Source organism: Canis aureus, chromosome 3, assembly GCF_053574225.1.
Source record: "Canis aureus isolate CA01 chromosome 3, VMU_Caureus_v.1.0, whole genome shotgun sequence".
Lineage (NCBI taxonomy): Eukaryota > Metazoa > Chordata > Mammalia > Carnivora > Canidae > Canis > Canis aureus.
This window is the reverse complement of record NC_135613.1, coordinates 57,476,248-57,490,707: the sequence shown is the minus strand read 5'-3', so window position 1 is coordinate 57,490,707 and position 14,460 is coordinate 57,476,248. Positions and strand designations below refer to the sequence as shown.

Genomic DNA, 14,460 nt, shown 5'->3' with positions numbered 1-14,460 from the left:
GAGGCCCCGCCCCGTGCGCAGTGACGTCGGACGCCGCTGTCAGCGGGCGCCGGGGGGGGGATTGGTGTGGGGTAGAATGGCCGCTGCCGCCGTCACCCGCGGGACCCCGGGAGGTAAGACCCGGGGCCTCTCGCCCGCTTCTCCGCCCACGGGCCAGGGGGCGCAGCTCCGGGGCCAGGCCGCCGGGCGTGGCTCGGGGACCCCTGCCCCACCACCCCCCCGGCTCGCCCCCACGCCGGCTCCCGTCCTCCTCCCCCGCGCCAGGGGGCGCCGCTCCGCGCAGGGCCCCGCGGCCGACCTGCGGCGCCGGCACCCACGGGGGACCCCGCGTCCCGGTCCCCCGCCCGGCCTTGCCGCCGCGCGCCCTTGGGCTCTGCCCCGCGGCGTCCCCGGGGCGCCCTGCGTGCAGGCGGGAGGCCGACCCTTGCACGTCGGGGCTTCTCCGGGGACCCCCGCCCCGGGCCGCTCCGCACCCTGGCAGGCTGCCTGGCCGGGACTGCGCACCTGCGCCTTGGGGCGGAGTCCTCACGCCGACCCGGCTGCCCTGCACACCGCTTGCGCGCACGGGCCTCCTCCCCTCTGCACCCCGGACACCTGGCGGAGCTCGTCGCCCGGAGCCCGCGCTGAGAGCATCCTCCAGCTCCCATCTGTTTCCTCGGGAGGGTGGGGGCTCGGGCCGGAGCCAGAGCGGCGGATGGGGTACGGGGGTGCTTGGCGTCCAGGGGAAGCAGAGGCGATGGGGGAGAGCGCTGGTGGGGGAGGGGAGGGCCGGGCCGTCGGCCTCCTAGTGGAGGATGGGTTGTCCTGAGGGTGGAAATGGGGGCCTGGGTACCTGGCCCGATCTGACGGGGTCTGCCCAACCTGGCTGAGAGAGAGGAGGTTAGGATCAGTCGTCACATCTGCCCTTGCAAATCGCAAACCGAGAAGGAACTCAGGGTGTGTCCTGTATGGCCTAGCTCTTCAGTAGACTTGGGTCTCCTGCCCTCACCCCAGCACCCAGGCTCTCATCTGCCCAACCGAGCTCCTAGGACTAGGTGCCCGGCGTCCCAGCCCCCAGGGCCCTGACCCCACCGCAGTCCCAGTGTCTATGAGAGAGCCCCTGCCGAGGGCCCTCCCCCTCCCCCACCCCACTTATGTCTTCTGATGACTCTGTCGGTGTGTCCCGTTCCCGCCCCCCAAGCGGGTTCCTGGCACCAGGTCTGGATTTTCCCTCTCCTGCCTTCCCAGCACTACCCTCACATGTCAGTGTGGCCCCTTCTCCTCCTGTCTTTCCTGGATCTCACCACCCAGTATCCTTCTCCCAGCTCATCCTCATCCTGTGTCAATCGGGAGTGGGGGTGGGGGGGTGGAGAGGGGGCTTCTGCCATGACTCTGTTCTCTCCCTTCCCAGCACAGACTCCCCCTCCCCCCGGCCCCTCAGGCCGGGGGTGACCTTGCCCCCTGGAGCCCTCACCATGAATACCAAGGATACCACCGAGGTTGCTGGTGAGTTCTCAGCCCAGGTTCCCAGCCCTTCTTTCTCCTGGCTGTGTTGACCCTCCACTTCTCATTCAGGGTGACCTCTGTTCTCCTCCTGGTCATGGTTCCAGTTCTCCCCAGCGCTTGGGATTCACTCCCTTTGCCCCAGGCTGTCAGAGGTGTCCAAGGCGGCTTGGCTCGCTAAGCCCTCCCTTCTGATTCCCTCTAGAGAACAGCCACCACCTGAAGATCTTTCTCCCCAAGAAGCTGCTGGAGTGTCTTCCTCGCTGTCCACTGCTGCCTCCAGAGCGGCTACGGTGGAATACAAATGAGGTCTTCCATGGAGCCCTGGGAGAGTGGGGCCAGGCAGGATGGGCTGGGGGGACTGTGAATGGGGGTCTTCCTGAGTGCAGAATATTGCTCTGAGGTCTTTGGGGGTTGCAGAGGAGGTATAAGGACCTGCATCCTGTGGGAGCTCACTGCTGGGCTTATCCACCTGGATAAAAGCAACAGCAAGTGGCAGCAAACTATTTCTTACAAACTGGGCACTGTGCTAAGCACCTGACCTGAGTTGTCTCATTCCGTCCTTTAAGGACCCTGTAGAGCAAACACTTGTTCTCCTTGCACTGTGGAGGAGGAAACTGGTCTATCTTACGGAGTTTATTTAATTCCAGAGCCTCTGCCTTAACCACCACTGATGCTGTCTCCTGCTGGAGGCATCATTCTCATGTTATCCACCTTACAAGCCTCCTACATACAATGTTTCGTGTGTACCCGGTGCTCGATCATCATCAGCTCCGTGATTTCATTAGACGAGAGTGGTCAGCATGAGGCTATCTGTGTGTGTTCTTGCCAGAAATGCAGTGGGGGGAGGCTAGGGCAGTGAGTGGGGCTTCGTGGAGATCTGGGAACAGATGTGGTCTCTGGGGTGACTAGGGTGTCCACACACAGAGAAATGTGTGTGTGGTATTTCAGGCCCATGGGATACTAACAATCAGGAGCTCACTGCTCAGGGCACATTCAGAGAAGAATCTGTGGCCTGGTCTGGCAGGAACAGTAGGTGGAATATAGGTAAATCATGGGAGTGGCAGTTTTATCCCTGGTCTGGGAGAACCGTGGAGTCAGGCTGAGGAATCCGGAATTCCTGGCAGCGTCAAGCCATTGAGGGTTTTGGAGCCAGGAATTGGCACCAAGATGGGATTTAGAAAGTAAAATCATATGTGGCACGAAGGACAGAGGAGGAAGAGTTTGGATTTGGCCCCAGGATAAAGACTCAAGCTGACAGGGAGGGAAGGAGAGATTAGACTCATCTCTGAGATGGGACCTGGGACTCTTAGGAGGGCAGTGGTCCTTGATGGGAGCCTCCACTAGCCACCAGAGCGCAGCAGAGAGGGAGAATGAGGGACCCATGTGGGAGGCCAGGCCCAGACTCTATGAGGGGACCCCCACCTGAGTGTCCCTTCTTTCACAGGAGATTGCATCCTACTTGATCACCTTTGAGAAGCATGATGAGTGGCTCTCCTGTGCCCCGAAGACAAGGTGAGCGAGTGTGTGAAGATGGGAATGGCGGGGCTCTTGGATCCTGCCCACAGAACTCAGGGCCAGCCCTCCCCCCATCAGGCCTCAGAATGGCTCCATCATCCTCTACAACCGCAAGAAGGTGAAATACCGGAAGGACGGTTACCTGTGGAAGAAGCGGAAGGATGGGAAGACCACGAGAGAGGACCATATGAAGCTGAAGGTCCAGGGCATGGAGGTGAGGCAAGCGTCCAGCTGTGTGCCCTGGCCCACCCTCCTCTGTCTCCTGCGGGGCTCCCACCCTGCTGCCCACCCTTGCCTTCTGGCTCCTGTGGGTCAGCCCGTGGGGGCCTTAGCCCATGCACCACTTCCCATGTCCCTCCACTTCCCATGTCCTTCTGTAATCCTGCTCTCCAGGACATAGGCTCCCCCGGAGGGCATCCCTCACCCCCACTGCCCCTTCCCCTCACTTGTCTCACATTCCACCAAGGGTCCACATCCTGAACTTCTGAGGTCTTTCTCCCCCGAATCACTGTTCCTCCTCTGAGACACGCTCTTGCCCTCATCTCTGATTTCGAGACAGTCCCTCCTACACTTTGAGGCCCCAGCCCCACTCTTCCCTTCTCTCCACCCTCATCCACGGGGAACCAGGACCGGGAAGGTGTTTGTGGGGGTGGGAGGGGGTGGGCAAGGGCTGGAGAGGACGTGGTGGAAAGACTGGGATTCCTGCAAAGGGACTGAACAGAGGAAGAGTTGGGGAGCAGACTAGCCCTCCCCCCACCCCAGCCTGTCTCCTGGCAGTGTCTCTATGGCTGCTACGTTCACTCTTCCATCGTCCCCACATTCCATCGGCGCTGCTACTGGCTGCTCCAGGTAAGGGCAGCCAGAGGCTCCCTGGCTCTCAGAGGGACATGGGGTCTGGGACGATGGCTGGAAGGACCACTAGGGTCTGCGTGGGAGCAAGGGGCATGGGGGATGGGGGAGCCGGAGTTCAGAGGTGGGGGTGCTGCCTGGGGAGAAAGGCACAAGGAGGCCGAGCCCCTGGGGACCCCACAGCCCTGTGTGTGCCCTTGTACTCTCAGAACCCTGACATCGTGCTTGTACACTACTTGAACGTCCCTGCCCTGGAGGACTGTGGAAAAGGCTGCAGCCCCATCTTTTGTCCTGTCAGCAGCGACCGTCGCGAGTGGCTGAAGTGGTCCCGGGAGGAGCTGCTGGGGCAGCTGAGGCCCATGTGTAAGGCGGCGGGGTTAGGATGGCGCCCACAGGAGGAGTGAGACAGGGCATCCTGGAGGGCCCGGGGTCTGCATCCATCAGTGTGGGGTTACTAGGTCCTTCCGGGCCTGGAGGGCACTTCCCTAAGAGGGTGCAAGGATGCCTGGGGTGTTCTGAGGTCTTGGAGTAATGGAGAAGGGGCTGAAGGACATTTGTGAGCTGCATCCTGGGGCTTGGGGGGCCATCATGGTGCCTTGGGGACTGTCCTCTGGAGGTCCCACAGCACCCCCCACCACACCATCACCACTCTTCCAGTTCATGGCATCAAGTGGAGCTGTGGGAACGGGACAGAGGAGTTCTCCGTGGAGCAGCTGGTGCAGCAGATCCTAGACACCCACCCGACCAAGCCCGCACCCCGAACCCATGCCTGCCTCTGCAGTGGGGGCCTCGGTGAGTGCCACCTGGCCCTGGAGCCCTCTTGGACCAGGGCACCTCGGTCTTGCTAGGATTTGCGTGCTGATTTGCACATCTTTTGCATATTCCAGAAAGATGGCCAGATGAACAGAGTTCTTCCTGCTTGGGGGCTTATCTGGGGACTCCCCGACCCAGCCCAGGCCCTTGATCTGTCTGCTGCCCTCAGCAGCCCCGGGCCAGTCCAGCATGACCGTTTACACCCAGCCTTTGCTTTACTCCTAGTTCATACCCCCTCGGTTGTGTTCTTACGTCCTTTCCATATGCCTTTCCCTCTTCTCTCCAGGGTGCCCCCCAGAGCCCCTCCAGGCCTGTTTAGTTTTGGGGGAAAGGGGACCACTCCTGCCTCCCAGTGGCCACAGCCAGTAGTGCAGCGCTGTGATCTCCCTCCCCTTTTCCATGGCAGGTTCCGGGAGCCTCACCCACAAATGCAGCAGCACAAAACACCGCATCATCTCTCCCAAAGTGGAGCCCCGAGCTTTAACCCTGACCTCTGTGCCCCACCCACACCCCCCTGAGCCCCCTCCACTGATAGCCCCTCTTCCCCCAGAGCTCCCAAAGGCACATGCTTCCCCTTCCTCTTCCTCGTCCTCGTCCTCTTCTTCCTCTGGCTTTGCAGAACCCCTAGAGATTAGACCTAGCCCCCCCACCTCTCGAGGGGGTTCATCCAGAGGAGGCACCGCAATCCTCCTCTTGACGGGACTGGAGCAGCGTGCGGGGGGCTTGACGCCCACCAGGCACTTGGCTCCCCAGACTGACCCTAGGCCTTCCATGAGCTTGGCTGTGGTTGTGGGCTCTGAGACCTCTTCCCCACCTGCTCCTCCCAGCCCTGCCTTTGACCCAGATCGTTTTCTCAACAGCCCTCAGAGGGGTCAGACCTATGGAGGGGGCCAGGGGGTAAGCCCAGACTTCCCCGAGGCAGAGGCCGCCCACACCCCCTGCCCTGCCCTGGAGCCCGCTGCTGCCCTGGAGCCCCAGGCGGCTGCTCGGGGGCCTCCTCCTCTGCCAGGAGCAAGTGGGAGAAGAGGAAATCGCTTCTTCATTCAAGATGATGGCAGTGGGGAGGAGCTCAAGGCCCAGGGGGCTGCCCCACCTGCACCTTCACCTCATCCCTCGCCCCCACCTTCACCTGCCCCCTTGGAGCCACCAGGCCGGGGAGGAAGAGGGGAGACCTTGTTTGGAGGAGCTGCAGGGGCCAGTGAACTGGAGCCCTTCGGTCTTGCATCATTCCCTGACCTCATGGGAGAGCTCATCAGCGACGAGGCTCCAGGAGCCCCTGTCCCAACTGCCCAGCTCTCTCCGGCTCTTAGCACCATCACAGACTTCTCCCCGGAGTGGTCCTACCCAGAGGTGAGTCTCAGGCCTGTCCCTCCTCCATCCCACTCACCCAGCGCTGCCACCCACTTGATCTCCGTCTGCATGGCTTCCCACCCCTCTCTGTACACAGAGCATCAGAGTAGGTGCATCCCTGCTTCACTCCCTCCCTTCCCCTGGGTGCACCCCCAGGTGCCCTCAAGGACTCTCAGGGTGTGATTGCAGACTTTGGGAAGCTGAGGGTCTGTCCTCCACGGTGAAGTTCTGCTCTCTAGTGCCCCAGAGGGGGAAAGGAGAAACTTCCCTGGGAGGACCGTGGGAGCCCAAGGCAAGGGCTTCCGCCCCCATGACAGCTGTCTGCAAGTGAGTGGGTAGCCTTGGGGGAACAGCAAGTTCCCCATTCCTGGCAGGAGTGTTGGGAGAAGGGACAGGCTAGCTGACCTTACCTCACTGGTCCTGCCCAACCCTTGTACCCCAGGATCTAGCACAGGGCCTGCTGGACTGCAGATGCTCCCTCAGGGTCTGAATTAATGATGAATGAGTGAGTGAATGTGAATTAATGATGAATGAGTGAGTGAATGAACAGCCAACAGAGTTCTAGTCACGTGATTCTGGGCTTTGTCTCTGCAGGGTGGGGTCAAGGTGCTCATCACAGGTCCCTGGACAGAGGCTGCGGAGCATTACTCCTGTGTTTTTGATCACATCGCTGTGCCAGCCTCTCTTGTCCAGCCTGGTGTCCTACGCTGCTACTGTCCTGGTATGGGGCAGTGGGGGAGAGGCCTGCATGTGGGCAGGTGGCTTCAGGACGTACCTGGGAACCAGTGTGTTAGGTCCTGAGGCTGATCCTGGTGTTCCCCCAACGGGCAGATGAGTCTGGGCTCTGGGGTCAGAAATCTAGTCCTTAGCTGACTGGTCACGTTAGATGAGTCTGCTTCTTTCTCAGGTCCATGGCTTCCCCTCCACTGCCCCCCCACACCTTAAGGTCAGGCCTTGACCCAGTAGGTCCCCACTGTACCTCCAGGGCCTCTGGCTTGGTTGGGGTCAGTCTCCGGATCCAATTCAAGGAGCTCTTAGGTGCATAAGAAGGAGGCGTGGGTCTCCCTCAACCAGCTTTGGACCTAAAGGACATCGCTTTCTAAACCGGTGCTGTCCAGTACAGTAGCCTCATGGGCCTCCTTAAATTAACTAGAATTAAGATGGGAAAGTTGGCTCCTCCGTCACAGTAACCACATGTCAAGTGTTGAGTAGGCACGTGTGGCTTTGTGCTACCCTGCTGGGTGGTGCAGATCCAGAACATTCCCGTCCCTGGCTTAGAGATCATTGCCAAGGCTCGCCTCTGCTCTTCTGCCACTGGCTGTGCTCCTCATGCTGCACCCCACAGTGTGGCCCTGGGACCTCTGGGACCACCAGAGTGACAGGCTGACAGACTTGTCTGTGAGGGTGCTCTTCCCCAGCTCAGCAGCTGGCCCGGTGGTGTGGGGGCGGGGGGGCACAGGGACACCCAGGAGGCTGGGTTTTGGGATTAGTTCAGCTCGTAGTCTTGGGATCAGGGCCCAGTGGTCTCCTTCTCAAGGCCATAGACACAGAGCCCGGGTGGGACACAGGTTTCACTGTAGTGAGTGGTGATTTCTCCTTCCTCGACCTTAGTACGAGGCTCATGACCTCTGCACCCTGACCTTGGGAGTTGGGCTTCTTCATAAGCACGGGTATCTGTGGACTGGGAGCGTCCAAGCTCTGGAGCTGATTTAACCATGGGGTCTGCAATCCCAGGTGTCTCAGGCCCAGTCCATTGTGGGTATTAGGCAGTTGACTGAATGGAATTGGGGGCCCCCAGGCTCCAGGAAGGGCATCAGGCAGCCAGCTGCGGAGTGGTTGTGTGTGGTTCTCACATGGACAGAGCCCATGTCGCTGACCCTGCCCTCCCCAGCCCATGAGGTTGGGCTGGTATCTTTGCAGGTGGCGGGGCGGGAGGGCCCCCTTTCTGCCTCTGTGCTCTTTGAGTATCGAGCCCGCCGGTTCCTGTCATTGCCTAGTACTCAGCTTGACTGGTTGTCACTGGACGGTGAGTACCCTGCGTGGCGCCCAGCAGGGATATGCCTCTAGGCCCCTCAGGACTCAGGCGACCACCACCCAGCTCCTCCTCCACAGGTGATCTGTAGAGGGGGCAGCGAGTGTCCATCACATTGTCTTTCCTGGAAGGCTTGAAGTGGGGCATCCCAGCTCTTGGCCCGTCCTCTCTGGGGAAGGGAGGGATCTAGGAGACGAGGCCAGCGGGTGGGAGCAAGGGAGGGTCTGGCGCACGTGTGTACTGATGCAAGTATGATGCATCTTCTCTACTTTCGATGATGGATGCTTGCGGTCAGAAATTTGTCAACAACAAAGAAGCAGAAAGTAGAAAAGTACTTGGATCACTTGTTGGTGACATTCATCTTTAATACACCTGTACAACAGAGACGCAGGCACACATGTGTGTTCCTCTATGGGTTCTCCCTGCAGCAGCTCTCCTCCTGCCTCCCTCCATGGGGACTGTCTCCTCTCAGGGGCTGCCTTCCGCCTCACCCTCAGGGGCCCTCCCACAGCCTGTTTGGCTCCCTGTCAGCCTGCCCCACGGATTTTGCCCTGGGACTGTCCCGCCTGGGTCACTCTCCCCTCTTCCACCATCTTCTGTCCCTCTGCCCACTCCTTCACCTTGTGCATCCTTCCTGCTCTTTCTGCTCCCCCAGCACTGTCCTCCCCACCATTGCCCTAGGCCTTCAGCACCTTCCATCCTGGTGTCTCAGGCAGGACATGCACAGCCTCCACCCTGTTTCTCTGCCTGTTCTCCCACGGCTCTGATCCTCTCCTGCCTTCCCTCCTTGTCCTCGTGGGATCTCAGGAGGGGATGGTTATGGCTTGGGGTGTACGTGTGCATGTACATGTGTGTGAGTGTGTGTGTGTGTGCATGCATGCATGCGCACGTGTGAGCATTCCTGTGCCAGGGGTGGGGGAAGAGGAGGAATGCACATGGCTGTCCATCTCTGTCACCTGCCAGCCCAGCCATCCTCCCTGGGGACAGCTGCGGGGGGGGTGGGGGGGTGGGGGGAGTGGAGGGGTTGGGCTTTCTAGATCCCAGCTCCTTAGCTCCTGGGGCAGTGGTAACAGAGAGGAGCGCCAGAGTCCCACAGCCCCGCATGGGGGACAGAGGTAGGAGGTAGCATCTGGGCCAGGAGCTGGCGAAGGGTTCACCTAGAAGGCTCGGGGCATACGCAGGATCTGGGGCAGCTTGGGGCCACAGGCTGGAATTCCTACCACATCCAGGTCTTGAAGGATGTGGTTTTGGTTCTAGATGCTGGTCCCAGGTGGCTGGGGAGTGTTAAAGACCTAGTTTAAGGACTGTGTCCTGGGCAGGCTGTATTCAGGGTGGTGATAAAGGGACTGTTTGGGGGAAGAGAGGAGAATGTAACTCTGTTGTATCGTCACCTCCCAGATGGTGGGACAGGTCCAGCTGTGGTGCCCGGGAGTCTCCCAGACCCCACCCGCCACTCAGCCTCCTGTACCTCTTCCCCCTTAGACAACCAGTTCCGGATGTCCATCCTGGAGCGGCTGGAGCAGATGGAGAAGCGCATGGCCGACATGGCAGCAGCCGGGCAGGCTCCCTGCCGCAGTCCCAATGCACCTCCAATTCAGGTACCTCCACCAAGAGGAGGGTCTCCCCAGAGAAGCAGGCTCTGCTGTGTGACTGTCCTGTTCCTCCTATTCCCAGCCTCCTCCTCCCTGGCGTCCCCCGCTCCCACTCCACCCCAAGGCAGGAGCAGTTATTCTGGGCACCTTCTTGGCATGACAGGCTTCAGAGTATTTCTGATTTGAAAGGGGTGGGGGTGAAGGCGAGTGGGGGTGGGGATCAGGAGAGCAGGGGCCCGGTACTTGTGGGCACGAGTCTCTGAGGCAGTGGACAGGGACAGGACTCTGGGCTCAGGGAGGGAGAAGCCACCTGTGGACATGGCACTGATGGGAAAGACTGGGTGAGACCTGGCTGCCTGGGCAGCTAGAGGAAGTGAGCCATGCGAGCAGGGGACACCCAGGAGCCCAAACCAGGTCTGGGTGTTGGGAGCCTGGGGTGGTCAGGGCTGTCCCAAGCCAGGGCCCAGATGCTCAGGTCCCTGTGTAAGAGTGTCTGTTCCCCAGGATGAAGGCCAGGGGCCGGGGTTTGAGGCCCGAGTGGTGGTCTTGGTGGAAAACATGATCCCACGCTCGACCTGGAGGGGTCCTGAACGTCTGGCGCATGGAAGCCCTTTCCGGGGCATGAGCCTTCTGCACCTGGCCGCTGCCCAGGGCTACGCCCGCCTCATCGACACCCTGAGCCAGTGGCGGTGAGCGGGGCAGCGGGGAGGGGGGCAGAAGTGCCAGAGAATGAGGAGGAAGAAGAGGACCTGCAGCCCTGGTCACTGTGGGAGGAGGGGTTGGGAGAGGACTTGTGACACTGATCTCCTGACCCTAGTGCTTCCAGATGGCTTGCTCCCCAGTCCCTTTATTTCTGAGGCTCCCGCTTGGCCTGTTTTTACCCTGACTGGGCTCTGATGTCCCCATCCCAAACCCTCCAGGAGCATGGGGACAGTGAGCTTGGACTTAGAGCAAGAGGCTGACCCGCTCAATGTGGACCACTTCTCTTGCACCCCACTGGTGAGTGTGTGGTACAGTGCAGGGAAGAAGCGGACAGTGCATGGTGGGGCCCCAGGCCTCACCTCCCCCCTCCCCACTGTCTCAGATGTGGGCTTGTGCCCTGGGGCACCTGGAGGCCGCTGTGCTCCTCTTCCGCTGGAACAGACAGGCGCTGAGCATTCCTGACTCTCTGGGCCGGCTGCCCCTGTCGGTGGCGCAGTCCCGGGGTCACGTGCGCCTGGCCCGCTGCCTCGAGGAACTGCAGAGACAGGAGGCTGCAGCCGAGCTTCCACTTGCCCTGTCACCACCCTCCTCCAGCCCAGACACAGGTGAGGGCTGTCCCCCATCTTTGCAAGGGGAGGCTGTGGTGGGGAGAGGAGGGGTGGCCAGAGCTCCGCTACCCTCAACCACCCCCCCCGCAGGACTGAGCAGCGTCTCCTCACCCTCGGAGCTGTCGGATGGTACTTTCTCCGTCACGTCAGCCTACTCCAGCGCCCCAGATGGCAGTCCTCCCCCCGCCCCTGTGCTGGCCTCCGAGATGGCTATGAAAGAGACCATGCCAGGCCAGCTCTCCTCCGGTGCCCCTGAGGGCCCCCTATTTCTCATGGACTGTGAAGCCACCAACCCCCAAGAGCCGGTACCCTCACGGCCTCCTTTCCCCCCAGCCCCAGAGGGTGGGGCTGCCTCAGAGGAAGCAGACAGCCCCCCGGCTGTGGATGTGATCCCGGTAGGGCACCCTACACTGCTCTTGTGCATGGAGCTGAGGGCCAGAGTGGGGGTGCGGGTGGGCAGAGACACCTATCATCCCACAAAACCAGAACCAGGCTCTGGCTTCGCTTTGCGAAGAAGGGACCATTTACCCTCCTCTGGGGACAGGCAAAGTAACCTTTTGCTTACCTCCTGTCAGAGCTTGTGACTCCAAAATCGGGAGGCATCCAAGGTTAAGCATTCTGGGGCACAGCCTCAGGCAGAGCCGGGTCTAGGGGTTACCATGGATCCCTGCAGACACAGGGCTCTTGGGGAGCCAGCGTGATGCAGGGAAGCAGGTGGAGCAAATTGCAGAGAGGCTGGCAGTGAGGAGGGCAGGGCGGAGGCATGCACGGGGCAATAGCAAAGACTCAGGCCGGGAGGCAGTCTTTGAGGGTAGCAGCACGCTGCCCTGCTAAAACCTGGGGTGAGCATGCCTTAGAGAGGCGCCCCAGGGTGAGTGGGTAGTTTATGTACAGCTTGGAGAACAGGGTGCTGCACGTGGCCGGCTAGGGGTGCTGTGTAAGCAGCAGGTGACAGACTGGTTCCTGAGGAGCTCGAGGGGCCAGGGCTGTGAGCACAGCTGAGCCCATGGGGAGAACGTGCTGGCGGCTGGCATGGGGCAGGCCCCAGGGGGGCAGCGGGCAGTTAGCCTAGGAGGGCAAGTGCTCAGTTCCTCCATGCCCACTTGGAGCAGGTCTGTCCTGTTCTGCTTTCCACCTCTCAACACAGAGAGCTGTACGTCCAAGTAGGAGCCCAGGGGCTATAAGTGCGAGACTCTGAGACGGTGGCCGAGGACAGGGACAGCCATCCCTGAGGCCTCATCGTCTGGTGGTGAGGGGAGTGATGGGACAGGAGGGGGACTCTGGCTACAGCTCTGGCAGGGACACCAGCTCAGGGCTCACCCAGCTTCTCCTTCACCCAGGTGGACATGATCTCACTCGCCAGGCAGATCATCGAAGCCACACCAGAGCGGATTAAACGAGAGGACTTTGTGGGGCTGCCTGATGCTGGAGCACCAATGAGGGAGCGGACAGGGGCCCTGGGGCTCAGCGAGACCATGTCCTGGCTGGCCAGCTACCTGGAGAATGTGGACCATTTCCCCAGCTCAGCCCCTCCCAGGTGAGCAGCTCAGGACGAAGCATCAGACCTATCAAAGCAAGATGGGAGCGAGAAGAGGCCTTTCCCACAGCCAAACTCCACTGCGGCTCAGGCCCTGGGGCCTTTGAGGAAAGGACTGGAATTGGCTGGGGACCCCTGAAGTCCCTCATCACACTCCGTTTCTGGAGGTCTGCCTTCACAGAGGTCCCCAGGTGAAAGAGGGGGACTTCAGATGCCCTGTGACCTCTCCTCCCTGTCCCCTACAGCGAACTACCCTTGGAGCGTGGGCGCCTGTCTGTCCCTCCAGCACCCTCCTGGGCAGAGTTTCTGTCTGCCTCTGCCAGCGGCAAGATGGAGAGTGACTTTGCCCTGCTGACGCTATCGGATCATGAGCAGCGGGAACTGTACGAGGCAGCTCGAGTCATCCAGACAGCCTTCCGAAAGTACAAGGTTCGATGGCTGGGGGGCCCAGAGCATGAATCACAGCAGCTCAGGCCAGGGGAGATGGTGGGCTCCTGGCAAACCGAGGGACAGGTCAGATGGTGGAGGTTGGCAGTGTCCCAGTGGTGTGGGCCTCTGGGTGTTGACTTCCTTCTCTTGCCTCAGGGCCGGAGGCTGAAGGAACAGCAGGAGGTGGCAGCCGCTGTGATCCAGCGCTGCTACCGCAAGTACAAGCAGGTGAGCACTTTCTCCCTGGGAGGCACACCCACCAGTGTGTGCACACACTCACATCCACTGTGCCCAGCATCCAGAATGCTGCTGACGCCCTAACTCCCCTTCTCTCTCCACAAGCTGACCTGGATTGCACTGAAGGTATTAGGGCATGAGGTCTGGGTGCAAGGTTGTCTGTGAGGATTCAGCCTTTCCATGAGCCAAGAGCATGTGGATTACAGACTGGCACCAGCTGACTCAGGGGTGACCTGCAGGGTTCCGGGTCTCTGTTCCTCCACTTCAGCCCCTGTCCCTCCCCCTGTCTCCAGTTTGCACTCTACAAGAAGATGACCCAGGCGGCCATCCTGATCCAGAGCAAGTTCCGGAGCTACTACGAGCAGAAGCGGTTCCAGCAGAGCCGCCGCGCGGCGGTGCTCATCCAGCAGCACTACCGCTCCTATCGCCGCCGACCAGCGGGCACCCTGCCGGCCCGCAGCAAGTAGGCGGCCTGCAGTCCTCCGTGCCCGTGCCCCCCTGTCCGCAGACCAGCCCCAGCCCAGCTCCTGCCCCAGCCTGTCCCTGCAGGGCCCCAGGGGCTGAGGGCAGGGGTTGCTGTGCCAGGGCCTCTCATCTTTTCTTCTTCCAGCAGAGGCTCCTTTCTCACCAAGAAGCAGGACCAGGCAGCCCGGAAGATCATGCGCTTCCTGCGGCGCTGCCGACACAGGTACTCCCTTCTCCGGCTGGGTCCCCGCCCCGCCCCCCCACACCCTCCCCCACTGCGGGCACCTGCGCCCCCCCCACACACTCCGCGGCACATGGGCAGGGCACTGACTCCCTCCCGGTCTCTCCACAGGATGAGGGAACTGAAGCAGAACCAGGAGCTGGAAGGGCTCCCCCAGCCCGGCCTGGCCACCTGACCTACGCCCCACCTTCCTCACCGCCCTGGGGGCCGCTTCTGGCAGTCTTAACCGGGAGAGGGCTCTCCGGGGGAGGGGAGACCCTGTCGGCAGCTGTTCCCCCCCCCACGCCCCCGCTCTTCGGCCCCCCCAGACCCGCCCTCCTCCTTGCATCTTCAGCCGTGACCTGCGGAGCCGTGCCTGCGCCCGCCTCAGCCCCCTCCTGACTTGCCTTATTTATTTGTTGGACGCGTCTCTGAATGTATCCGCCTCGGCCCCCACCCGACTCCGCATGTTGGCGTGTGTCCCCCCTCCCCCCGCGGCCCGCCTCCCCGACGCCCGCGGGCGGCCCCGGGCCGGGGAGGGGGTGCGGCGTGGGCGGGGTGGTCCCCGCGATGGGGGGGCCTGTACATACTGTAACATACAGATTATAGTGAAGAATCTATTTACG

General features: G+C 61.3%; 1 protein-coding gene across 14 annotated transcripts; it reads left to right on the top strand.

Annotated features, from left to right (window-relative positions):
- The first annotated feature begins 4 nt into the window (after positions 1-4).
- Positions 5-14,172, top strand: CAMTA2 (calmodulin binding transcription activator 2). 14 transcript variants are annotated; one of them, XM_077893036.1, is made up of 23 exons: positions 5-113; positions 1,391-1,485; positions 1,688-1,791; positions 2,930-2,997; positions 3,079-3,214; positions 3,763-3,849; positions 4,059-4,212; positions 4,507-4,641; positions 5,069-6,012; positions 6,607-6,733; positions 7,904-8,038; positions 9,527-9,642; positions 10,141-10,325; positions 10,557-10,635; positions 10,721-10,943; positions 11,037-11,341; positions 12,287-12,483; positions 12,729-12,912; positions 13,069-13,140; positions 13,255-13,275; positions 13,443-13,612; positions 13,760-13,837; positions 13,967-14,172. In XM_077893036.1, the coding sequence occupies exons 2-23, from the start codon at positions 1,455-1,457 to the stop codon at positions 14,028-14,030; spliced, it is 3,615 nt and encodes a 1,204-aa protein (XP_077749162.1). In that variant the 5' UTR covers positions 5-113; positions 1,391-1,454; the 3' UTR covers positions 14,031-14,172. The 14 variants fall into 14 exon arrangements, with proteins under 14 accessions (XP_077749162.1, XP_077749160.1, XP_077749155.1 ...); XM_077893029.1 differs by lacking the exon at positions 5-113 and adding an exon at positions 483-699; XM_077893031.1 differs by lacking the exon at positions 5-113 and adding an exon at positions 484-699 and having other exon boundaries at positions 13,763-13,837.
- The last annotated feature ends 288 nt before the right edge of the window (positions 14,173-14,460 follow it).

Excerpts from the sequence above, each read along its gene's own strand:
- CAMTA2 (XM_077893029.1), top strand. Across the intron at positions 4,642-5,068 it reads CCTCTGCAGTGGGGGCCTCG|GTTCCGGGAGCCTCACCCAC; the intron begins GTGAGTGCCACC and ends TTTCCATGGCAG. Across the intron at positions 8,039-9,526 it reads TGACTGGTTGTCACTGGACG|ACAACCAGTTCCGGATGTCC; the intron begins GTGAGTACCCTG and ends CTTCCCCCTTAG.